At 51.3% G+C, this 24,763-nt stretch overlaps 2 protein-coding genes and 1 long non-coding RNA gene across 12 annotated transcripts in view; 2 read left to right on the top strand and 1 right to left on the bottom strand.

Annotated features, from left to right (window-relative positions):
* The window catches only part of anks1b (ankyrin repeat and sterile alpha motif domain containing 1B), a 34,722-nt gene extending 24,494 nt beyond the window's left edge, over positions 1-10,228 (top strand). For 4 of the 8 annotated variants that reach the window (XM_068649584.1, XM_049760729.2, XM_049760730.2 and 1 more), the window contains 10 exons: positions 634-732; positions 870-1,022; positions 6,324-6,431; positions 6,499-6,705; positions 6,783-6,908; positions 6,982-7,053; positions 7,142-7,228; positions 7,586-7,723; positions 7,797-7,967; positions 8,217-8,773. In XM_068649584.1, coding sequence (XP_068505685.1) covers positions 634-732; positions 870-1,022; positions 6,324-6,431; positions 6,499-6,705; positions 6,783-6,908; positions 6,982-7,053; positions 7,142-7,228; positions 7,586-7,723; positions 7,797-7,967; positions 8,217-8,423 — 1,368 coding nt within the window. In that variant the 3' untranslated portion in view covers positions 8,424-8,773. The other 4 variants (XM_049760725.1, XM_049760728.1, XM_049760727.1 and 1 more) reach the window with 4 other exon arrangements.
* Positions 10,083-11,845, bottom strand: LOC125992138 (uncharacterized). Its single transcript, XR_007489536.2, has 2 exons — positions 11,498-11,845; positions 10,083-11,175 (listed from the first exon to the last, which is right to left on the bottom strand). It is a non-coding gene; the product is annotated as an uncharacterized lncRNA (long non-coding RNA).
* tbc1d30 (TBC1 domain family, member 30) lies at positions 10,828-22,447 on the top strand. 3 transcript variants are annotated; one of them, XM_049760734.2, is made up of 20 exons: positions 10,828-11,227; positions 11,844-12,008; positions 13,214-13,275; positions 13,389-13,454; positions 13,518-13,643; positions 13,712-13,897; positions 13,962-14,031; positions 14,096-14,194; positions 14,270-14,438; positions 14,520-14,625; positions 14,698-14,804; positions 14,885-15,015; positions 15,086-15,274; positions 15,353-17,221; positions 17,298-17,360; positions 17,543-17,599; positions 19,139-20,453; positions 20,524-20,591; positions 21,228-21,292; positions 21,544-22,447. In XM_049760734.2, the coding sequence occupies exons 1-14, from the start codon at positions 10,828-10,830 to the stop codon at positions 16,306-16,308; spliced, it is 2,832 nt and encodes a 943-aa protein (XP_049616691.1). In that variant the 3' UTR covers positions 16,309-17,221; positions 17,298-17,360; positions 17,543-17,599; positions 19,139-20,453; positions 20,524-20,591; positions 21,228-21,292; positions 21,544-22,447. The 3 variants fall into 3 exon arrangements, with proteins under 3 accessions (XP_049616691.1, XP_049616692.1, XP_049616693.1); XM_049760735.2 differs by lacking the exons at positions 10,828-11,227; positions 11,844-12,008; positions 17,298-17,360; ... (3 more) ...; positions 21,228-21,292; positions 21,544-22,447 and adding an exon at positions 12,166-12,522 and having other exon boundaries at positions 15,353-16,531; XM_049760736.2 differs by lacking the exons at positions 10,828-11,227; positions 11,844-12,008; positions 17,298-17,360; ... (3 more) ...; positions 21,228-21,292; positions 21,544-22,447 and adding an exon at positions 12,584-12,925 and having other exon boundaries at positions 15,353-16,531.
* The last annotated feature ends 2,316 nt before the right edge of the window (positions 22,448-24,763 follow it).

Raw genomic sequence — 24,763 nt, 5'->3', positions numbered from 1 at the left:
GAATCATGCCAGACCATTGCCTTTGCATTCCTTGTGCAGCCACCAGGGGGCAGGCTACTGGATTTACCGGCTTAATAACATCACACCCAATTCTTCTTTCCCTATTGAAATGAATGAAAACTCAACTCCTCTCTGCTTCTCAGTGCGGCACTAATATAATTGCTTCTGAATTTGTCCGTAAACAGTCAGCTGTAATAAGTCAAATTTATTGGAGTAGGCTGAAAGTGTCAACACTGCCGCGTAGATCTTAATCGTCAACCATTGTACGTTAGCATTATGATGTGGTTGTGATACGCTTTGGCACAAGTTTGCTATTCCCAGTAGGACGCCAGCCAATAGTTGGCACTGGCGCTCGGCCTCACAAAGACAATAGGAAGAGCCTTTGTCATATCCAAGTACTGTTAGCAAAGAACTGGCAATGAGTCATGTGACAAAACACTTTTGCTAACACAATTTGTGAGTTTTGGAGGCTATCAACGAGCGCCGAGCCTCATAACGAAGCTCCGGCGGCGTGCTCGTCCTCACGCCGAGTGCTTTTAAAGTGGAGGAAAGCTTTAAATTGGCATCAAGTGCAAAATGTTTGCTCACTGTGAAGCGAAGCACGCTAACACTTCTGTGTATTTGGTGGCACAGGGCAGCAACGTGGTGGAGGACCAGGACCTGCTGGAAATCGGCATCCTCAACTCGGCCCACAGACAGCGCCTCCTGCAGGCCATTCGGCTCCTACCCAGGGTGAGTCCTGAAGCCGCCCAAGTTTGATGGTCTTACTTTTGGCTTTAAGACAAGTCTAATAGTTTGAGATAAGCAGATTTTGCAGCAGTACTTTACTTGTGTCAGCACTTCCTATCTCACAGTCTCTGTCATGGCAGGTGAGACCAATCGGATACGATGGCAACAACCCGACGTCGGTGGCCGAGTGGCTGGAGTCGCTGGAGCTGGGCGACTACACCAAGTCCTTCTTGGTCAACGGCTACACGTCCATGGAGCTGGTCAAGAAGATCTGGGAGATCGAGCTCATCAACGTGAGTCTAACCCAAAACTCTGCACTCAAGTCAAACGGTCAGCCGCATCCCTTTGCTTCTGGAATGTGCGTTGCGGCGAGGCAGCGCTGATGAAGTGATCAGCTGGAGGAGGCGCAGAGAGCCTTGTTATATAAGCATGTGGGCCGCAAGATGCTTCGCAGCGTCAGGGATGCCGCCTACGTGCTGCGGTGTGTGTGCGCGCACACGCGCCGCATCTGTGGGATGCATATGTGACACGCAGGGAGCGCGAAAACATGCTGACACTCTTCATATACGTCAAGGCCGAGCGTGGAATTACATAAGTCTGAGGCACGTCATAGGAGTCTGCAACATAAATAGATATACACGTGTCTACTAGATAGATATAGATATAGCTATATATATATAATACAAAGACATATAAATCCAAAATGTAATGTCAGCTCGTGCTTTTATGTAATACTGCAGGATAAAATACTGTACAGGTGCAGTGCCGTCAAATGCTACTAGAGGGGGTACAAGTCAAATGCGGTTGCGTTATAGAAACGTCCACAAGATGGCACTGCTCGACTGTCACATGTCTTTTAAGCGCTCAGGAGACTGACATTTGTTTTTATTGTGGAGTGAAGAGTTGTCATACTCATTCAAGGTCATTTCATTTATTTTTATAGTACTTTGACATTTCGTGTGTATGTTGTAAGAAGCAACACATCAGTCTAGTATGCACCAAATTGCCATTTTTAGCCACCTCCACTCCAAATGTGGCAGACTGATAAGTGAGCAGCACCACCTTGTGGACGTTTCTTGAACATCCCCTTTCAAAATAAGTGCAGGGCTTTTATTTTGAAGTGGAATGCAGTTGGCAACAGCCATCCCAGTTTGTTTGCCGTCGGATTCTTCTGCCGCTTGGCGTGTGAAGGCCTGTTCTGCTGCGTGTGTCTATTTGTGTGCGTGCGTGTGCGTAACCAACAGGGCCCGACTTGTCCGACGCATTCCCCGGCACACTTTTTTGGACAAAAATGCATGCGTGTGCAAAATACGTGTCCAAGTGAAGCCAGGACAGTCTTCCTCGCTAGCCTGTTGCCATGGCGACTGCTGGTTGCCATAGCGACGCGGGCCACGGTGATATGATAGCGGTTCATTGAAGTAAGCGCGCGTGTGTACCTACACGACTCCGGGTGGCCCGGTGCCAGCGACGGTGAACAGCGTGTGTGCGCTTATCACCTTTTCTGTCCGGACTCCAAGCGGACAGATTGCGCGGCGTCCCGCTGCCAGATGGTTCCGGCCCTTAAATATACATGGCGGGATCAAACCCGACCCGACGCTACCCCGTCGGGCTGCCATCAAACCCCCGACTCTCATTTTGTAAAAGACGGACCTCCCCTCAGATTGATCCCGTATCATCAGTTATATGTCGAATCAATATAACTTTGCATATATTAAAAATATAATGTTATGATTTCCTCTTAAGTTCCCGGCAATCGTTTTTACTCTGGATTAGTTTCGCAACTTCCTTAGGTGACGCACGTTCATTAAAAGAAGGAATGAGCGTCACTTGCAGTGACTCAAACATCCTTTTTTTTTTCTTTTTTACCTCCTTCGAGGCGCGCGCTTTCCACCCTTCAATCAACCTGCCGCATTGATCCCCCCCCTTTTTTTTTTTCCCCCTGCTACGATCCGATCGTGAATCACGTTGCGTCGTAGTAAGCCGACGGACGCCATACGAGCGCCCGGCCCGCGTCGCCATAGTGACGAGATGGAGAGCAGGAGGAGGGTGCAGAGAGGGAGGGAGGGAGGGAGAAGGGGGGGAGGAGAGAGAGAGAGATCAGGCAGAGACATGCAGGCGAGCTGCCGCAAGCTAAGAAGAAGAAGAGCTGCCGAACGAAAGGGAGAGGCAACGGCGATAAGCAGAAGAAAAGTGTAAGAGGACTAACCTGTCGGGAACGCGTCTTGACGTCCGGGAAGGTGAGCGCTGATACGTTTGTCTGCCGCGTCCTTATCGTGACTGATGATATTGAGCGTGTGTAAAGACGGCGAGTAGTGGGTAGGGGAGGGGGGGGGGGTCCAGAGAAGGAGCTCGGTGTGTCCGAACACGGCTCGCACTCCTGGCCACATGTGTTTGTTTTGACGGACGGGTTCGCAACTCCAGGTGTAAAACAAGAGTCCTTGTGTCAACTTTGACGAACGCTTGTCAAACTTTTCACTGCAGCAGCAGCAGCAACCAAAAAATTATATTCATCTGTCAGGGTACCAAAAAGCAGCGGTACGCTTCCGAAAAGGCGAGCATGGTTCTGTTCCAAAAGTGGCCAGAATTCACTTGACAAAAAAAAACAATCACGGCAAACCACAAAAAAGTGTGCAGCGTCGCTGTCGGCCGAGATCCTCACATCTCCTTTGTTCAAACGTCTCAAATTGATCACGCTGTCCAAACTTTTAATAATTCAGCAAATCAAACAAGAGTGGTTACATCATCTTCTCTCAGAGGCCTTTTTCAAAGGTCTCGGAGCCACTCGTGATTCGATAAATACGACCGTGAGCGGAATAAGTGCTGTGACGGCTGCAAACCAATCCAGCGCTTCCTTCTGCACCAAAAGCCAGATTTGTGTCTTTCTAGTGTTAGCATCGCTGCCACTAGTCAAGCTAGCCCACTTTATCGTGACCTTTGGCTTCTGTTCGGTCGACCCCCAAATATATCCCAAACATTTTGGTCGGTGAAAGCGCTCAACAGAATCCAAGGCGGAAGGAAATCTGAAGCATCCGCATTTAGCGCAAAAAATATTTCGACGCTACGACGCCACAGCAACTTGGAGAGCATAAATCATGTTGACGTGAGCAGCGTGGCGTTCTTGGCGTGTGACCCATTTGCGTGAGGTCCGGAATAAGCAACACCGGAGGGCCCGCGACGCCTCGGCTCGCCTTTTTGCCATCGTCTATCTTTAGGCGCGCAAAACTATCCAGTTCATATTTATTTACATTTTTAATCTACGGACGTATGCTATCTGTGTTTATTTATTTATATTTTGTATTTGTTGCTCCCCAATTTAGACTTTGACGCCTCTGCGTGCTCACGCTGCTGCCGATGCTTTGCATTATGGAACACGCATCATCTTTCCCCTCTGAAGTATTTTAGTAACCCAGAAAATAGCATCAACTCTCATCCTCGCGTGTGTTTGTGTGTGTGAGGGGATCTCATTTTCAAGTTGATCCTGCAGCATTTAACGCACACACTCGCACAGTCTAGTTCCACTCCTCCTGCTATTAATGGAGATGCATCTGTCTCCGTGTAGGCGGGCTTCTTCACGCCGCTCCGCCATTGGCCGCACGCCCTCGCCCAGCCGCTCCATTGGCTACTGTACTGTTTTATCACTTCCAACACATTGCAACCTCCCCCCAACCCTTCTCGGTGGCTCGTCCCGGTTGCCAAGCAGCCAGTTGGCCGTTACCGTCCAGTAGTAGACCACCCCCCCCCCATCCCAAACGTGTGGTGTAGATAAACGGTGTGTGTGTATGTGTGTGATTTACGGGCCAGTCGATACTAATGATCCATTCCGCACACTAGCCAAGTGCTGGCGGTGTGTGTGTGTGTGGTCTCAGGTTTGAAGGCGAGTAAAATAAGAAAGCAGCTAAACAGGATTTTAAATTAAATCATGTAGTCGGCAGCAGCAATGGCACAATAAAAGGTTCCCCGCAGAGGATAAAGAATATGTCACTTTGAGTATTATTTGAGACAAGTCTCATTTGCGGTTCTGCTGGCGCTGAGACTAGCGTGGATCAATAGGATCTCCACTCAAGAGTCCCTCTGAGGTAACCTGACGCCTGTGATTCTCTGACCCACCGCCATCGATTCCGTAGGAGTCGATGGACGATCTCAGTGAGGTCACGACTTCCCATTCTTCAAGGGTGGAGACTCGTCAAAGTGGATCAAGGCCAAAAGGATGAAGCTAATTTGGACGCGACTTTCACTCGGCCGTGATCTGCTGCGATGTTTGGAGAGTTTTTCCAATTAATTTGTGTCTTTGGCATTCGGGCTCGTCGACAGCCTCTCTCTGAGCTGGCTTTATTTGCGCCGCCTTAATCCGTTAATCAAAGCCGCTCCCATCTGCGCTAACGGCAGCGCTAACGAGATTAGCGCGGCAGCTGGCAAACCGGAGACGGAAAATGTGCTCGCTAACGACATCAAGAGTGGACAGCGGCGCCCGTGCGGGATGACGTCGGGCGATGACATGGCGGCGACCGCTCATTTAGATGCGAACGGCGCCGCTACGCAGCGTTGGCTCGCCGTGGGCTCCTCGGTCCACTCGGTGGTAACGAACTCGTCTTCCGCCTCTTCCTTGAAATGTAGCTGCGTGTGTGTGTGTCTGCCTGATGCGGTGCTGTGTTGCCATGGCAACGGGTGAACTTCAGCTTGAGGTCTGCTGTACTTCAAGTAGATGATGTTCTTATGACTGCTGCTGCGTACGCGAAGCGTTATGATTACGAATCAAGCACAAATTTGGTAGTCATGTTCATCATGAGTAGACCCACCAAAAAAAAGTGTCAAGAAGCCCTAGCTGAAAAGACATTTTTAGTTTGAAGTCCTTCTTATTTAATAAAGCCATAACGATAATTGGACACAAAGTTTTTAGATCAGACTGCAATGCTAATGAAGCGTGTGTGTGTGTGTGTGCATGTGTGACTCAGACCTTTTGGGAGAATCATTACGCTGGCGGCAAGGCCTCACATTGAAGCTAATTACCGCAACGGCCACACATCGCTCAGAGAGGCTGCTGCGCCAAGGTGCAAACGTCCCCGTCGAAGGCCGCCGGGTACCCGCTGCTCTTTTTTTTCAGGGGTAAAAAAAAAAAAAGTGGTAACTGGCACAGTCAGAGGACGCGTGGTGGACACGGGAACAATGCAGCCTTTCATTGGCGTCCAAGTGTGTGCCCGTTTGTGTGTGTAATCAGGACCAAAACAGCAACATCACAGTGTGCATTTGATGGCGGGGCGGCAGAACGTTGCTCCATCTGATGATTCATTCATTAAGCGCCAGAAATGACAACCCGACGTCAGAGTGCGGCAAGGTTAGCCGTTAGCGCTTCCACGCCGTTACGCAAGTCCAACTGTGGGAGGCTTTTCATTTAGATTTGCGTCAAGCCGCCCTTCGAGCTACGAGACCCTCGGAATGTTTATCTTGCATTGCAGAGACAAAGTAGGAATTTGGAGAAATGTCCCGAATTAGCGTTCCGATAAATAAATACATATAAACAAAATGAGTCATCTGACAATTTAAATAAGCTGTAATGAATCATGATCATAAAATGTATTGTGATTGTCTCCGTTCAGGTTCTGAAGATTAGTCTGATCGGGCACCGCAAACGAATCTTAGCCTCGTTGGGGGACCGGCTCCACGAGGACACGCCCCAGAAGCCCCCGCGGGCCGTCTCCCTCCGGGTGAGTGCGCGGACGTCCCGCCGGAAGCCTCCGACCCGACCCGAGCGCCTGCCGGCTTTGTGCGCAGGAGCCCGGCGGCAACCACACTCCCCCCCAGCTCAGCCCGGCGGTGGGCCCAGCGGCGTACGCGGCGGCAGGGGTCCCGGGCGGCTCCTTGGACGTGCAGCACCTCATCATGCAGGCGGACGCGCGGCGGCGACAGCGCAGCAACGACAACTACTTCGACGACGTGCCGAGATCCAAACTGGAGCGGCAGATGGCCCAAGTCAGCGTGGTGAGTGACTGATAAACGCCGCTCGTGTCTATCACCCCTCCCTTCCCCACCGACATCTGATTGGCTGTCGTTGGCAGGCGGGCGAGTGGTGCGAGCCCATCACGTTGCGGCCGCCAAACGAGGCCACCTCGTCCACGCCCGTTCAGTACTGGCAGCACCACCCCGAGAAGCTCATCTTCCAGTCGTGCGACTACGAAGCTTACGTGAGTCGCACGTCGGGTTCGTCCTCACTTTGACAGTGATGGGATTTTTGACCTGTGAGCTTTGTGCGTGCAGTACCTGGGCTCCATGCTGGTGAAGGAGCTGAGGGGCACCGAGTCGACGCACGACGCCTGCGCCAAGATGAGGGTACGCGTGGCCGATACTCGCGCGCCGCCGAGGAGAAAGCTTCTCCCTCGCCTCAAGTGATTTATTTTCGCTTGTCTCGCTCTCCAAGAAGTCGACGGAGCAGATGAAGAAGGTGCCCACCATCATCCTCTCCGTGTCCTACAAGGGAGTCAAGTTCATCGACGCCACCAATAAGGTAATGTGCCGGCTGAAAATTTGATTTTATTTCTATTGTCCACAGAGGTTTTAAATGTTCTCAATTCATTTTCATTTATTTTCCAATTTAAATTCAATTGTACTTTTTAGAAGTAGTATGTCTGTAGCCAATCCAAACGGAAGCCAATGAAAGCAAGCATCCTCCATTTTGGAATCTTTCTCTCTAATGAGTCTCCTCTCCTGCGACATCTTCTTGTTGTCATCGCCGCAGGACATGAGCTTGCGCAGCAGAACGCCGCACCAAATACGCGCTGAATAATAAATGCCGTTTGTTTTGCGTCTCGCCGGAGACAAAGGCAGAATGATAATAACGACTCGGGGGCGCGTTTGTCGGCAGAACGTCATCGCCGAGCACGAGATCCGCAACATCTCGTGCGCCGCTCAGGATCCCGAGGACCTGTCCACCTTCGCCTACATCACCAAAGACCTCAAGTCCAGCCACCACTACTGCCACGTCTTCACCGCCTTCGATGTGGTGCGCGTCTATTTTCTTTCCCCTCGTATGCAAATGATACATTGGGTTGAATTTCGATCCCGCCTCTTTTCAGAACCTGGCCTACGAGATCATCCTGACGCTGGGGCAGGCCTTCGAGGTGGCCTACCAGCTGGCGCTGCAGGCGCGCAAGAGCGGCCACGGCTCGTCCACGCTGCCCGAGAGCTTCGACAGCAAGCCCGGCAAGCCCGTGCCCAAGCCGCGCGGCCTCAACATCCGCAAATCCGTAAGCAGCCCGCCGGCGCCGCTCGCCAGCCGGCCTCATCGATGAGCTCGCTCCGCTCCATCTGCGTGTGTGTGTGTGTGTGTGTTTGCTGACTGCGCCACGGTTACCTGTCATCAAGCCTTAATTGCCATGCGTGGCTCTCCATCTCCAAGGACCCTCCTTGCCATGGCTGCCTGTCGGCGTCCTCAGGCACATCTCCTCCGGCTCGGCCTTTGACCTCTATGCGAACTCTGTATGCCCCCTGTGCAGGTCATCATGTCGCCCTCGGGCCGCTGGTCACTGGGCCACATTTACACCCCCCACCGGCCTCCTCTCCACCCTCCTCCTCTTCCTCCCTCCCGATTCTTCCATCTCGCTCAGTCGCAGGTCCTCCTCACTTTTCCTTTCCTTAAGCCCGCGTGTGCACGCTTGGTTTTGTGGGTGTGTGCGCTCCGGACGCTGACGCCGCATCTGTAAGTCGTGGCTCGGGCTGAGCTCGTACTGTGGACCGCCCCGATAATGTGGGTGTGTGTGTGTTGCTAATCCGCTAACAAGATTGTGTGTGTGTGTGTGTGTTGTGAGTTTGCAGCAGCGTGTGGAGATTAGACTCTAGTGACTCTCACCCCCCCCCCTCCTCCCATTCCTCCTCCTCCTCCTCCTCTTCATCATGTTTACATCGAAGCAGCCCACCAAAACGAACGATTGGCTGGACTGCGCTTGCGGCCTTTGCTTCCATTTCACCCGACAGTCGTGTGGACGTCGGCCAGCGGGGATTGTTGCAGAAAGTTGGTCCTCGCCACGGTGTGTGTTCATTTTCATGTGTGTGTGTTTAGATGGAGCAGGCGTCCATGGAGCAGAAGGGCCACGCCAACGTGCCGTGGATAGTGGAGCCGGCTCAGGAGGCCAAGAGAGGAGTCAACACCAAGTACGAGACCACTATTTTTTAACGTCGCCTTGTGCACTCCTTTCCGAGGGCGGGCGTGGTCGGAGGGGGCGGGGTTGCAGTTTTCGGGCAGAGGGAGCCAAAAGCAAAGAAAAAAAAAAAAAGCATCCCGCCAGTCCTTCCTCCTTTAGGCCACCTGCATGACAGCGTTTGGGGTGCACTTGTGTTTCCACCTCTAGGGGGCAGCGTCATTTCCTCCCCACTTCCTGTGTGTGGGTCAGTCATTTCCTCACATCTTTTATTCCTTTCTTTCTGCGTTCTACTTTATTGTCCGAGCGTCCCGCCCCCTGAGAACTTGATTGACAGGTGCCCGGGAGGCCGTTGTCATAGCGACGGCAGCAAGTGGAGGAGCGCTTTTGGTTTTGTTGTCTTTTCTGTTCCTTTTGTTGCATCAAATGACTTGCTGGTTTACTGAGGTGTCTTTCTAAAGCATGTGGCTCGTGAGACGCATGTCGGCGCCATTTTGCTGGGGGGGGGGGTGATGGCGAGGGCTCTCCCGATAAGTGATGTCATCTCATTTTGCAGGGCAGTGGCGGACGCTCATGTCTTTTACTGTGGAAATCAAAGAATGTAGCCAGCCATAAACACACGGACCTTGTCAGGCGTAACACGCACGCTCTTTACAAAGGACTACAAATATGGACTCCCTCGAAACCCCCCACCCCGCCCCCTCTCTGTTCCGCGTTTAAGCTTGACTGCTATGTCCGGACCAGCGCGCGCGCACACACATAAAACGGGGGACTGAATGATCTGCTCCAACTTTTTTTTTTTTTGAGGGGAAGGTTACCATGGAGATGGACTTGTGGGCATGTGTAATTTTTTTTTTTTACTTATTATTTGGACTAATTCTTCTGCTATGATGTTTAATACAGTATGAGAGTATTAAAAAAAAAACACCCTGATGATCTTGTGCAATTCTTATCATGTCACATTATTTTTCTACGCGTTTGAGATTGATGGCCGCCCCCCTCCTCCTTTAAAAAAACAAACACCCAAAAGGAAGCGTGAATGTGCAGACCTCCGTCCCACCTCTCTGGACTGTGTTCTACTACTGTACGTATAAGATCCAAGGCTATGAAATGTACATAAATATTTTGCCAACTCATTGTTGATAGCTGTAATGTAAAAGATGGACCGAGCGTTTGTGGCAATGGAAACAAAAGCTAAACAAAGATAAAAAGGAAGACACGTGCTAGATGATTCTATAGGTAATGTATTTGGAGTGACATTCATGTATATAGGCTTGGAGCTTCCAGCACGCTGATTTTTGTAATTTTATGCCATTATTTATAACCCTGTAAAGCACACATGGAATAAAATATGACTTGTACAACCATGACTGAGAGTGGAGACTATTTTTTTTTTCTACAGTTCCAAACTAAAGAAGTAGCCTGTTATTAGGTACACCTCATGGCTGGTTTTTTTTTTGTTTTTTTGATAAGTATAACTCATTTTAAAACATAAATGTAGATATATATTTCAACAAACAATTTAATTTTCATACATTGCTGGATTAAAATAAAATTGTAAATATTTGTAGGGACTATTTTGAATTCCCCAAATATTGGTTGTGATGTTTCCCTTTCGTCCCAATATAAACCTACGCCCATGCACCAAGAATTGGAAGAAATGTCAACGTGGCCGCAAGGAACAAACTGGAACGGTCGCTTTTGCACTTTTGGGATCTGGCCTCTGATTGGTCGCTTTCATGTCTCTAGGAGCTGCACTCTGATTGGTCGATCAAAGCTGTCGCACCTGTCGCACCAGCCGAACTTTGGCAGAGTTCGTTGGCCCGAATGTGGGCCGGCCAATTGCGTGGCTTGAGGAAGGAAGTGTGAAAAGTTTGCACGGAGCGATGCGCGAGCCTACAACTTAAGCAAAACTTCCAAATTGTGCGTGCACAAAGTCGCTCGTCCAACTTCCCGTGCAACTTCAACCATGGCGTCCGAGGTGCAACTTTTGGGAGTTGACATATGCGACAGTTTGGTTAGCTCGGACGACTTCTCTGGCTTCCAGCGGTGGATCGGTCCGGCTGGCTCGTCTGGCGGCTCCCGCAGTGGTTCCCCGCCTCCAACGTCACCCTCGCCGCCAGACCCTGCTGGGGCCGACAACAGCGACCCCGACGCGACCACCCCGAGGACGTCCATCGTGGACTGCCTGCTCGTGGAGCTGTACGACACGTACAGCGGTAGGAGAAACTTGGACAGCTGGGACAGCTCCACGGAGGCGTCCGGGCCGGATGCCTTCCTGGGCCGCTGCAACACCGGATCCGGATTCCTGCAGGAGCTCCAGGAGAAACACACCAGGAGGCATCAAGTCAACTATTTGTCCCGCAAAGGTGAGCGACAAGAGTCGGTGACTTGCGCACAAGTTAAGATCCCTCTTTAGATCACATTCACAGAGAAACGGCGTTGCATGAGTTATTTAATGTAACCTGTTTTTTTTTTTTTAACTCAAGTTGGGTATTAGTTAAACTAATACAAAAAATGTGTCATTGTGATTCATTTGCACTGTCGCGTGTGCCAGAAAATAAGCCCATTGCTAACTTGAGCGACAAATAACACACCAGCAGGGGGTGCTAGCCCGGTAAATACAAATCTTTATTTACCTGCTCTTCATGTCTCCATTCTGATTCAAGTGGCCAAACATTCCTGGTAGTGGGGTGAAAAAACATTCAAGACGGGACTAAACGCTAATGAGCATGTTGACAGTGGACATTCTTGTGCGTGTGTGTGTGGGGGGGGCGTTGCCTGGTGACCCGTCATGTGACCCCGGTCAAGTTAAAACAATGCTGAGTGTCAACACCCAATTTTGGACTTCCTGATCTGTCACACCCGCATCATTCTCGTCACATGACATGGCAAACTGATTCTGTGCTGCCCCCTGCTGGCCCAGGGACTAAAATATGGGCAGTACTGTAAGCGTTTTCTTTGCTCTTCCCCCCACCCCAAAAGCCCCCGAGGAGCTCCGTGCCATCATCCAGGAGGTCAAATACCGCACGAGTGTCCAGTCGGCCAAGCTGATTCGCCAGCTGAGACGCCGAGACCGACTGGTGCACAAACTGCACAAGAACTACGACATCATCACTGCTTGCCTTCAGGCCGTTTCCAAAAAACGACGTAAGAAACGTTTTGAAATTGACAGTCTGACCTGACAGCAGCTTGGCAGAGTTCATCTTAAACAAATGAGCGCACCCTGGTGGTGCATCCTCCTGCATTTTTGCACCGCCTCCTGATGACGTAAAAAAAAAGGGGGGGGGGTGAGGAGGAAGAAGTGTTGGGCATCATCCGCAGCGGTAGCCCTCTTCATTAGAAGCCTTTTTATACGGTTCCAAAACGGACATTTGGTGATTACCCAAAATATTTTTGCGGACGAGTCGCCATCATGAGCTGACTGCACGTCGGACTTGTTCAGGGCTCAGCATGCGGCAGGAGCGCCTCGGCGGCGCCTCCGCCTCATCGCTGGCCAGCAGGAGGCCTCGAGCGGCCGCCGGCCGGCAACGGCAGCGCCGGCAGCAGCAACAGCAGCTGCAGCAAGCGTCGGGCGGGGTCGCTAGCATCATCAGCAGCGTGCTGAGGAAGCGCAACGGCATCTCCAGGAGCGCACCCAGGTTGCTCTGCACGCTCGAGCCAGGTGACGTGCGCGACCGGACGACCATTATCTAAAGCGAAACGTCACCCAAACCAAGCATGGATGCACCTGTACAGAATTATTAAAAACAACAAATAATAATAATTAAATTGCATGCAGACAATTTTAAAGAGGAGCTAAACGGTGCTGCTGGGGCGGAAATCGTTCATCTCATTCCAGATGAGATATCTTTCTAGTGCGTGTGGAAATGTGTACCTAATTTAATGGCCGCTGAGTGATTGTTAATCTCCGCGTGATTGACAACCGAAGTGGGCGTGGATTTGCCGTTAGTTAATCCTCTACAAAAGCTGCGAGCAAGCGGCAGGGGGAAAAAAAACAGCTCGGGGAATAAAAGGTGCAATGGCGGACAATATCGAGGACGAACCGGACGAGGCCAAGCAAGCAGGTTTTGTCCCACTTATGGATTCAAAACCCAGCTACTGTTCCACTTCCGCCTATTTGAATACTAGTGGACTGCATTCGGGTGTGGTTTACATGTCAAGAAGAGTTTTTAGCACCGCGACGCAAAGGACAGCGACACTGCTTACTGCGCGTGCGCAAGCAGGACATCAGCAGTAAAATAAAAAAAATATATATATATATAATAAAATATAGTTTAGCTCAACAATGGAATGACTGTTTTTACTAGTGTAAAGTTTTTTTTTTTAAACCTGTGCTTACTTTTTGTCGGCAGGAGTGGACACAAGGCTGAAGTTCACCATTGAACCTTCTGTTGGGAAGAATGGATTCCAGCAGGTCCAAATATATTTGTTTAATGATTTCAGAAAACAGACAAATTCAACAAACCTTCAAATGTGTGAAATATTGCTCGTTTACTAATATTTCTTTTCAAAAAATTTCTTCTTCAGTGGTACGACGCCCTGAAAGCTGTGGCCAGACTTCCGACCGGCATCCCTAAAGAATGGAGGAAGCGGGTGAGTCACTCACAGGCATCGCCGTCCGACCACGTGACTCACCATTGCGCCGGCGTGGCGTAGGTGTGGCTGACGCTGGCCGACCAGTACCTCCACAGCATCTCCATCGACTGGGACAAGACGCTCCGATTCGCCTTCAACGAGCGCAGCAACCCGGACGACGATTCGCTGGGCATCCAGATCGTCAAGGTGAGTGCAGCGGCGACGGGCTCATGTCCTCGCCCGTTACGTGAGCGTCTGCGCCCGTCGCTTCCCAGGACCTGCACAGGACGGGCTGCAGTTCGTACTGCGGCCAGGAGGGAGAGCAGGACAGGGTGGTCCTGAAGCGGGTTCTGTTGGCGTACGCCCGCTGGAACAAGGCGGTGGGCTACTGCCAAGGCTTCAACGTGCTGGCCGCGCTCATCCTGGTGGTCACGCAGGGCGACGAGAGCGACGCGCTAAAGGTGACCTTGACGGCGACCACGTCTCGCCACACGCTCATGATCACGATGATGATGTCGTCCGCAGGTCATGATCTACCTGATTGACAAAGTGCTGCCCGAGAGCTACTTTGCCAACAACCTCCGCGCTCTGTCAGGTACGGACTTTCGATTGCCGTCAGAGCACGCGCATCACGTGACCCCCCGTATCATCTCCGTCAGTGGACATGGCGGTGTTCCGTGACCTGCTGCGCGTTAAGCTTCCCCGCCTTTCCCAACACCTGCACCGCCTCCAGAAAGCGGCCAATAAGGAGGCCGGAGGTATGACGTCGCCGCACGTGGCTTCCCATGTTGTGTGGCGCGCCAAAATATTCCAACTGACGTGGTCTCGGCCAGGCAGCTACGAGCCGCCGCTGACCAACGTGTTCACCATGCAGTGGTTCCTCACCATGTTCGCCACGTGCCTGCCGGCGCCCACCGTGCTCAAGATCTGGGACTCGGTGTTTTTCGAGGGCTCCGAGGTGCTCTTCCGCGTCGCCCTCGCCATCTGGGAGAGACTCGGAGAGTGAGGGCAGCCTCTGCTCGCCGCCCGCCCGCTTTTGAGTGCTGCAACACAATTTCCAAATTGCATTCTCGCATTGCGCAGGAGGATTTTGTATTGCCAGACGGCCGACGAGTTCTACAGCACCATGGGTCGTCTGACCGAGGAGATGCTGGACCGCAACCTCGTCGACCCTCCTGACCTCATACAGGTAAAAAAAATAAAATAAAATAAAAAAAAAAGCTGCAAGTACGTTGACAAACGAGTCCACAATGTCTTTCAGGAGGTCTACGGGATGGCGCCCTTTCCATTCCCTCACCTGGCCGAGCTCCGGGAGAAGTACACATACAACATCACGCCCTTCCCGACCTCAGTCAAGCCCAACGCAAGGTGAGGCAGAGGGGAGGGGCCGCCGGAGTAAGCCAAACGTTGACGCCGCGCTGACGGCTTGCGCGCGCTGCCCTCGCCAGCGGTCAGGAGAGCGACGACGAGACGGTGGAAGCAGATGACCAAGACGCGGTGATGTCGGCGCTCGGCTGTTTGGGGCCGCTGGGGGGGCTGCTGGCGCCGGAGATTCAGCGATACCACAAGCACCTCAAAGGTCAGACCGCTCGGACACTCGCCAACGCTCGGACAAGCTCGCGTGACGCCCGCCGACCGTTTGCGCCCAGACCAGCGAGCCGACATAGCCGAGCTGAGTCCGGGCGCGGTGGGGGGAGGAGCCAGGGCGGACCACCAGGCGGCCATCAACAGCATGATGCTGGAGCGAATGAGCACTGACATCTACGCGCTCAAGAAGCAGTACGCTCGCATCAAGAGGCGGCAGCAGCAGCAGGCCACGCAGCTCTGTATTCGCACAGGTGGCGAGGGAGGGGGGGATTTGACGCCCAAAGTTTTGTGAGTGCTTACTTACTAACGTTGGTCTAACATCCCCGCAGACAAGTGTCCCGCCACCCGCGTTCTGGCGTCCCAGCTCAAGCCTTCCAGCGGCGTCATCAATCATCTGCTTGTGGGTCGCAAGCCCCGCGGCGCTTCCTCGCCGTCCGGCAGGGTCTCCTCAACAGTGGCTAGGGGCTCTCCGGCCAGGCGGCGCCGCCGCGACTCTCGTCTCTCCGACGGCAGCGTGTCGTCAGGCTGCGGAGGAAGCGCGGGGTCTCCCCAACCAGCTCGGCGCAGGAACGCGACCCGGACCCCAGCTGAGCCGGGCTTGGGAGAATGTCAGCGGCTGGATGAAGAGGAGGGCAAATCGGAAGGTGGGATCGCCGATGGCGTTGTTCAGGGGAGCAGCTCCTCCGCAGAGAACGTTTCCACACAGGTGGAAGAGCTGGAGGCGCAACTGGGCTCCGTGCATCTGGACGAAAACCTTCAAGATACGACTTTGGAAAAAAGCGCGCCCGCTCCTCCGGCTTCTTCAGTTGCTCCAAAGGGCTCGTCAAGTTGGACCAATGGACATTCCTCCGCCGTAGCGCCGCCTCCCAGTGACAGCGGCCTCCCCTTTTCACCACCTTCCACTCTGAGTCCATCTCCTTCTCCGGTTTCCACGTTTACGTCTGCTGAGCCGTCATCCTCGCCCACGCCGCCTTCCACGCCGCCGCCTAGCTCCGCCCACCTCGCCGCTTCCTCCACCCCCATTCAAGGCTTATACCAGACACGCTTCCTGTCCACGCCGTCCCTCTCCTCCATCGCCTCCTCGTCTCGATCGCACCTGCCAACCTCGCCGTCCGTGACGAAGCCGCAAGTCTTCTCGCCCTTCCCGTGCGTCAAGCTACCCAAGAAGTCGGCGGCGGCCCGAAACCTGGGCCTGTACGGCCCCACCTCCCGGACGCCCGCCGTCCGCTTCCCCCAGCTGAGCCGCAACTGTAGCAGCGGTGCCAGCACCACCAGAAGGCGCTGAGAACTTTTGCCCACCAGTCAGTCACACATGGCTTGGTGAGAACAAATCTGCAGGTCGGACCGGACCAGATTGGAACTGACTCTGCCCACCACACCGAAGCCATGTTTCTATGCCAAGAATAGATACCAAGCAAAGGTTTGAGATTAAAATGCAAAATATGTACGCTTGCATTGCAACTGTTGTAGGATAATTAAAAGAAGTACAAAAATTGAAACCGACATAATGGAGTTCTTGATTATTTCACTTTATTATTGTTGTTTATTTTTATTCACAGCAAGTAACAACAACAATTAGATTGAACTTGTGTAAGTCTGCAAGGAAGAATGGGCAACTATGACCCAATGGAGGTGTGCAAGGTGACTTTTAAAAAGCCTGTCATTAAAACGGTCTCTTGAAACCACTATATAAACTATTTTCTACTCAGGAGAGGCATGACTTGGCTGGAGCCACAGGTTAATGAGTCAGCGAAGCAACCCTTTCCACAGTAGTCACCATGACAAGTTGTGATTAGGTGTGGACAGTTATGGCGTACCTAATGAAGTGTCTAAGAGTGACGTCACAAACAAAGCAGCCGATCAGGAAGTGGCCTGCTATTAGGTACACCTGAATATGGCATTGTTCCTCATGAAGTGTCCATTAGTGACGTCACAAAGAAACCAGCCAATCACGAGGTGGGGGTGAGGGCGGGTGTTGCACTTTGACCATGATTTTTCCCTGATGAAGTGGCCTGTCACGTGGTACGCGAGTGTGCGACGCGCCATTGGACGAGCAGGCGAGTAAGATTTGAATTGACGGATGTGACGTCAGGTCTTTAGCTGAATTGAAGACAGGTGTGCTCAAGTGGAGTTATCAAATGCAAGTGGCACCGAGCGCGCGCGCGTGGCGGCGGCGGCGGCGGCGGGCGGTTTCTCGGGTAAGCTAGCATGCTGGCAAATGTTTGTCGTCTCCTGGCGTTTTCCACGACGGACGCCCTGCCCTGTTTGTTGCAGGATTTTCGCGCTCAAGGCGAGCTCTCAAATGCAGATGCCACCGAATGCGTGTCATTTTCTCAGGTAAGGGAGCAAATGTTTGTCGTTTCTCGCCGTCTCCCACGACGGACGCCATGCGTGTTTGTTGGAGGATTTTCACACTGCGACTGTAGGCGTCGAAGTTAACTGGAGAGTTTTCAAATAGGCCCCAAAATGTGCGGTTTGTTGCCTTTTCTCACACGCCATTTATATTTTGTTTGTTGCAGGATTGTCTGCTCTCGTGACTCGGACACGTCACGTCCACCGCGACGGTGGGCCTGGAGGTAAATTGTAGGCCGCTGGCAATTTAGACATGTCCAAATCAGACCAAATCTATTCAAAGATGGCGCCCGCCCTCGTTCGGTTACGCAACAAACATTTGCGCGGTTTATTTTCTCCCGTTTTGGACGCCGCAAACCTGGATCATCCGTCCAATGTGAGGTGAGTTGGATGATAAAATTAAAATAGAAATTATAATCCTGATAAACGATCATAATTGACTAGAATATAATGATATATTTTTTCAAATGTAAAAGTCTACTTGGTATGTATAAAATTAAAATATTAAATATAATTCTGATCAATTATCCTGACTTACTACAATATGATAATTATATATTTTTTCAAATGTAAAACTACTTAGTATGTACAATTGTTGCAAAAAATATCATGCCATTGGCACACTACTCAATGTTTCTTTTGTAGCACTCAAACAGGCCGCCCAGCCAGCATCCTTCTATACAAAGCAAGCAGGAGGCTCTTGAGGAGCCATTTCAGTGATGTTGAGGACACTGAGGAAGAGGAGTCCTAAATCAGGTGAAAAAGTAAAGTTTCAGCTTCCCAACACACAATTAATGGCTGTCTGTCGAGATTTAGCTTCCCAGCACACAATTAATGGCTGGCTGTGTTTTTGCAGGCTGCAAGAGAAGCCGAATGGGAAGAGGAAAAGTATAATACCATATCCAAAGGCGCAATGGCCTATCCAAAGGACCAATGGTCTATCCAAAGGACCAATGGCCTATCCAAAGGACCAATGGCCTATCCAAAGGACCAATGCCATATCAAGTCAAGAATCAAGCAATGCGCTGCAAAAGTCGACGTGTGCGGATCATGTGCCCAGGAGGGGGCAGTGTGGTTGCCTTTGGTTATGGGTGCAGATCATGTGCCCAGGAGGGGGCAGTGTGGTTGCCTTTGGTTATGGGTGCACGACGGAAAGGTTGCAGGTGTGGACAGTGTTTAGGGCTCTGATGGTTGGTGTTGCTTAAGAGGTGTGCTGTGCTTGTGGCTTGTCTGGGTCCAGCGTTGTCTTGTGCTTGGTTGCCATTGACGGCTCACTTGGGGGAGGACGTGGTTACGTGGATGGACACCAAACGAAACTTTGACGTGGAGCCGAATGTCCAATTTTGCCATGCGACTTGTACCATTTTGTGTCTTTTTCTAACCTGCCACTGTTGTACTTGCTGCGTTCTTTGTTCTCCCCCCCCAGGTGTAGGGTGGCGTTGGAGCGAGCCGATCCCGGATGTCCAGTTTTGCAATTTGACTTGACATTTTGTCTGTTTCTAGCCTACCACTGTTGCACTTAATCTAACCCTAACCTACCACTGTGGTACTTGCGGTCTTTGTTCTCCCCTAGGTGTTGGAGCGAGCCAGTCACATTTTGTCTTTTTCTAACCTACTACTGTCGTGCTTGATCTAAGCCTAACGTACCACTGTGCGTCCTTTGTTCTCTAGGTGTAGAGGGCGGCGTTGGAGCGAGCCGGTCCACGAGGAAGACATAATGATGCGAGCAGCGCCCAACTCATTGCATGTTCTGCCTTTTGCAGGCCGGACGCAAAAGGGGGGGGGGCGCACGGCCCGATCCGTCCCAGCGACGGTAACCAAGAGTAGCTAGCCGCTGTGATCAAGTAAGCAAGTGTCCAGTAACTTGGGGTGCTCTTTGAGTTTCTGACATTTGTTTCTGTTTCTGCGGATGGCGACCGGGACGCGACACGATCTGATCAGAGGTGGATGGACCGCTGTGGCATCACTCTGAAGTAGCCAAGTTCTGAGGGAGACCCGCTTCCCTGGAGGCGTCGACCTGCGCATGTGAAATGGATTTATTTTTTCTAATTCACATCAGCGGTGTCCAAATGTCTGTTTGAGGGCTGCATACTGAAACAAAATGAGAATTCTCTGACACAAATCAATCATGGAATTTTGCCATTCATATTTTGTGCTACTGCTACAAAGCGGTGTTGTGTTCATTCGTGCGGTGTGTTGATAAAGTTGGCCCGAGGCTGCCATTTGGACACCAATGGTGACGTGTGTCGGGCTGCACGTGTATTGGAAAACTGCCATATGGTGGTCTAGGTTATTGACATGCACTTTAAGAAAGCAAAGATTAGTTTTTTTTCTTCATGTGGCAAATGAAACAGGTTTTGTTGCCTAACTATTTGTAATGAGTTTAGAAGATGACAAGTCATTGATGCAAGATAAAGTTAACTGACCTAACTGATCTCATTGCGATCAAATAGTTCATCTCCATCCCAGAATTTGTTCAATGCAGTGGTCTGGCCCAATACTGCCATGTCACCGATTTTCCAACATGTCGTGCAGCCCTGATTGAGTGCCAAAAGCGCAGCGACTGCGCAAGCGACGGCATGCGCAAGCGACGGCATGCGCAAGCGACGGCATGCGCAAGCGACATGCGCAAGCGACGGCATGCGCAAGCGACATGCGCAAGCGACGGCATGCGCAAGCGACATGCGCAAGCGACGGCATGCGCAAGCGACATGCGCAAGCGACGGCATGCGCAAGCGATGGCGCAGCGAAACTTTTGTGCTTGTGTCTTGCAAGGTGGAAGAGAAGCTGCACGAAACAAAGGGCCGGTGGACGGAGGCCACCAGACCCGTGAGCGGGGTGCAAAGGAAAGAATCTCCCAAAGCAAGCAGTCGCCAAGTGATGAAGAGGAGCCTGATGCATGACTGGCCAAGGCTGGCCAGTGGTGGTGACATGGCAATCAAATATGTACACACTTGTTGGTTTTAATTTGATGTCCGTATTTGTCTGCCTTTCAAGGTTGCCGGGGGGGCCAGCGGATGGGACGAGCGCTAGCCTGCACCCAGAGGGACTGGACCGGACCGTGAGACCAGAGGCGAGGTAATGAGTACGCCGACAGAAGCGAAGCGCATGCGACTGAGTGCTGTTTGTCTTTTTGCACTTGTGCGAGGCGGAAGACGAGTCCAACACCGGCCGGAGCAGACTGATGGGTGCAGATGCAGCCAGCGTTTCGGGGGAGTATGACTTTGTTTTTTCTTTTGTGCTTTCCCTACCCCTGTCTGTTTGAATAGGGTAATTAGTAGCACGCACGAGCATTTGGGTTGCTGTGACCCTGTAGATACGAATTGGCAAAGTAGACACCCCCTCCCTCCCCTCCCTCTCTCTCTCTTTCGCTCTCTTTCTCCAATGCGCCCGGCAGTACCTGCATGGCCTGGTGCACTCAGGGTGGAACGTGGCTATACCTTGCCCTTTGTGGAATACCAGGGTATAATGTCTGCCTGCCTGGGTCCCAGTGTCGTCGACGGTGTCGAGGACAAGGAGATTCTCCGTGACGTTCTCCGTGACGTCACGTTTTCCTTTTTCCCCCCCCCCCTCTAGGGGCCAAGCCAGCTCTCCTCAGGGGGAACTGGCCGGTTGCGCTTAAGTGCGCACCAAAGCCTCTTATCTCCCCTTGCTGTCTCCCTCCCTCCCTCCCTCCCTTTTTTGTAAGGGGTTAAACATTTCATAACCCGGATCGCTCCAATGCAGGAGGGCCGTATGAGACGTGCGCCAGCCCGTGCGTGCGCTAGTTACCTGATTCAAACTTACCTTAGTCAAGGTCGCTAGTGGAAATGTTCCTCTTGCCAAAACCACCACAATATATCTGCCTTTCAGGATTGCCGAGGTAGCGGATGGGACGAGTGCCTGCACAGAGACGGACCGGAGCGCAAGCCCAGAGGGTGATAATGATCAGCTTTATTTGTATAGCACCTTTCATACAAGAATTACATTACAACAATTAAGGAAATTATAAGCATTGAATGCTTCAGATAGGAACAGACAGAAAAAGAGCATGAACACGTTAAAACAAAAACATGAATCTATGCATACACAATAAAGTGAGCTTAAAATAGCAGCAAGCTTTGATAGGTCATGAGTATGTCCACAGAAATGAACGGCATGCAACTGAATGCCGTTTTTCCTTTTGCAGTTGCGCGAGGAGGAGGATGAGTCCAAACGTCGAATACCGGCCGGGAGAGGAACCAGACCATCGGCAGACCTTCGCCCGTGATGAGCGACAGACAGACAGACAGACAGACGGACGGGTGCGGATGCGGCGAGAGCAAAGCGCCCAGCCAGCATTTAAGGAGAGTATGACTGTTTTTCCTTTTGTGCCTTCTTTCTTTCTTTCCCTCCCTCCCTCCACTTTTTCACTGGGTGTGCACACTGGCCGTCTGCATGAGGCCTTTCTTTCTCAGCGCTGCGTCATTTTGCAATATTGTTGTTTTATTATTGTTGTGTTTTTTAAATACATAAAGTGAACTGTTTGTACTTTAATTGTGTGTGTGTACCACTGAACCTGAATTAAATTGTGAACTGAATTCAAGTGGTCCATTTTAAACATTGCCATGTGCAGTCTATCGTGCATAATCAGAGTTAAATGACAACATACAAAATGGAATCATTTGAGACATTCTCAATGATAAGGCAATTCTGAAGTTAGTCTCAAACCAAATTGTCTTGTTAAATATGCAGTGTCAGGCTTTTTATTTTTTTTAACTACACAAACAAAAGCTGTATGCATTCTAAATTGTTGACAAAAGCCAAGTAGCCCGACACCCATAGATGCAATCGACAAGTGTACAAAGGGTGTCTGTTGCCATCAATAAGTCTTTGGCAACCCTGCTTTAAAATGGCCACCGAACTCAGAATCTTGCAAAATGTTGGTGCATTTCTCTGCACGAGTAAAAGTCTTCATTTTAATCAAGTCTGAGGCTTGTTTGTTTTGAAATGTCATGCATCATGTGGGCATTCTTGTGAATAAAGTCGACGTGGGTGTGTTTTCTTCCTGTTGGTGGTCCTGTAAATAAAGTCAACTTTGGTGTTAGTCATCATTCATGATGTACCTCAATTACTGCTGCATCTCTTGCATATGCATGTTTTGTTACAGGGCTTGGCTTCGTTTGCTGTGACTACAAAGAAAGCCGTTGCTGTTCATTCCAGGTTGTTGCTGAAATAAATTAAATTTATAAACGGAGTGTGTAACTTCCACGACCTTGGCTTTCAATTCAAAGCACAGTTTACTACACAGCCAGCCTCGGTACACGCAGTGAGTGGTACCACCCGGTTCAGAATAAATTAAAGGCCAGAGTGGTCGACTTAATACCGGCATCCTCATGAAATTGACCATATCAGACAGGCTAGATGAATTCCAAGTGCTACCACCTAGTGGCAACATATTTGCCTCAACCTGTCTGATGCTGGGTCAATGCGATGCATTTTTCGTTGTTTTGCCCAAAGCAACCTAATACACAATATTTGCATCAACCTGTCTGACGCTCCATTGAACTGTATGCAATAATTTTTAACTTGAAACAACTACATTACAAATGATAGGCGTCCTAATTAGACAGCTGGGTCAATGTGACCCGTCTTTTGCAGTTTGTTTTGCCCAAAGCCACCTAACAAATACGCACTGTGGGTACTGCCGCTATCTCGCCAGTGTGCATGCCTCTAAAATGTACAAAGCAATCAAATTCATTTGCATAGTAAACTTCAAAACCACATGCTAAAATAATTCATGTGATGCAGAAAGTCTTCTTCTGTAGCTTGCTATGATTTGCCAATTTGAGCGATGACGTATCCGGACCCGAGGCTGGGGGTTGCCCGTCCATGTGCCTAATCGCTCGGGCATTGATACATCAGCAATGCTTCTTTCTAGGTCTCCTCATGTCCTCAGCACTGCAAACCTTTGTGCCGGGACACCATATGAAGTAAATGACGGAATGTTTTTTTTTTTTACACCTCTAATGTGTATCAAGCATACCAGATGGTGTTTTAGAATAGCCTAGAATAGTAAATTACAAAAAGTTAAAAAAAAACTTGTAAAGTTCTTAAAAGTTATTAATTAACTTATTAATCGCTGCAAGTGAGAAGTACAGTACAATGTCTGCCCAATCACAATCAACGCAATGGAGCGAATATCGCAGCGCGGCGTATGCAGTAGGAGGCGCAGGCGGCATGTGGCGCAGGCGGCGCAGGCAGCATGGCGAGCAGAGAGCGCAGGCGGCGCAGGGCGCAAGCAGCAAGGGTGGGGAATCGAACCCTGGATCTCAGGTGTTCAAGCGCAGCGACGGAGCCACTCGCCAAGCGTGGCGAGCTCGGCAGTCACCCCGCTTTCACTTCGAGTCATTCTTAGACGTTCAGTATTGCGCTCCGCGCGCGATGGGTAAGTACAAAAGGGAACAGACCGCCGCCGGCTGTCAGGTCACACTGGCCGACCGGTTAGTGACACGGCCTCTTGCCCCGTACAGTCCTGGTTCGATCCCAGGGGTGAGCACATTCACCGGGCCACTTTTGTAGGTGTCTGGATACATGCATATAGATTGCATATCCAAGTATTTATTTATGTGTAAACGCCCAGTGGGGCCCCGCCCGGAAGTGGGCAGAGCGATCCAGCTGGCCCCGCCCCCATCGAAATGGCCCCGCCCCTGGCCCCGCCCCCTGCCCTACTAAATGACAGTAGGGTAGGGGGCGGGGCGAAGCCCCGCCCCCTGGCCTACTAAAAGACAGTAGGGTAGGGGGCGGGGCGAAGCCCCGCCCCCTGGCCTACTAAAAGACAGTAGGGTAGGGGGCGGGGCGAAGCCCCGCCCCCTGGCCTACTAAATGACAGTAGGGTAGGGGGCGGGGCGAAGCCCCGCCCCCTGGCCTACTAAATGACAGTAGGGTAGGGGGCGGGGCGAAGCCCCGCCCCCTGGCCTACTAAATGACAGTAGGGCAGGGGGCGGGGCGAAGCCACGCCCCCTGCCCCATCAAAAGACAATTAAAAGTGTATTGAAAGACAGTAGGGTAGGGGGCGGGGCGAAGCCCCGCCCCCTACCCTACTGTCTTTCAATACACTATTAAAAGACAGTAGGGTAGGGGGCGGGGCGAAGCCCCGCCCCCTACCCTACTGTCTTTTAATAGTGTATTGAAATTGAATTGAACACTATTAAAAGACAGTAGGGTAGGGGGCGGGGCTTCGCCCCGCCCCCTACCCTACTGTCTTTTAATAGTGTATTGAAAGACAGTAGGGTAGGGGGCGGGGCTTCGCCCCGCCCCCTACCCTACTGTCTTTCAATACACTTTTAATTGTCTTTTGATGGGGCAGGGGGCGTGGCTTCGCCCCGCCCCCTGCCCTACTGTCATTTAGTAGGCCAGGGGGCGGGGCT

This window comes from Syngnathus scovelli, chromosome 22 (assembly GCF_024217435.2).
Source record: "Syngnathus scovelli strain Florida chromosome 22, RoL_Ssco_1.2, whole genome shotgun sequence".
Lineage (NCBI taxonomy): Eukaryota > Metazoa > Chordata > Actinopteri > Syngnathiformes > Syngnathidae > Syngnathus > Syngnathus scovelli.
Note: the sequence above shows the minus strand (reverse complement) of the source record. Positions and strands in the feature narration are given on the sequence as shown.

Bases quoted from the DNA above. Each gene is read 5' to 3' on its own strand.
- tbc1d30 (XM_049760734.2), top strand. From the start codon at position 10,828: ATGGCGTCCGAGGTGCAACTTTTGGGAGTTGACATATGCGACAGTTTG. The intron at 12,009-13,213 runs GTAAGAAACGTT...TTTTGTCGGCAG, and splicing joins GGCCGTTTCCAAAAAACGAC to GAGTGGACACAAGGCTGAAG. The intron at 13,898-13,961 runs GTGACCTTGACG...TGTCGTCCGCAG, and splicing joins ACGAGAGCGACGCGCTAAAG to GTCATGATCTACCTGATTGA.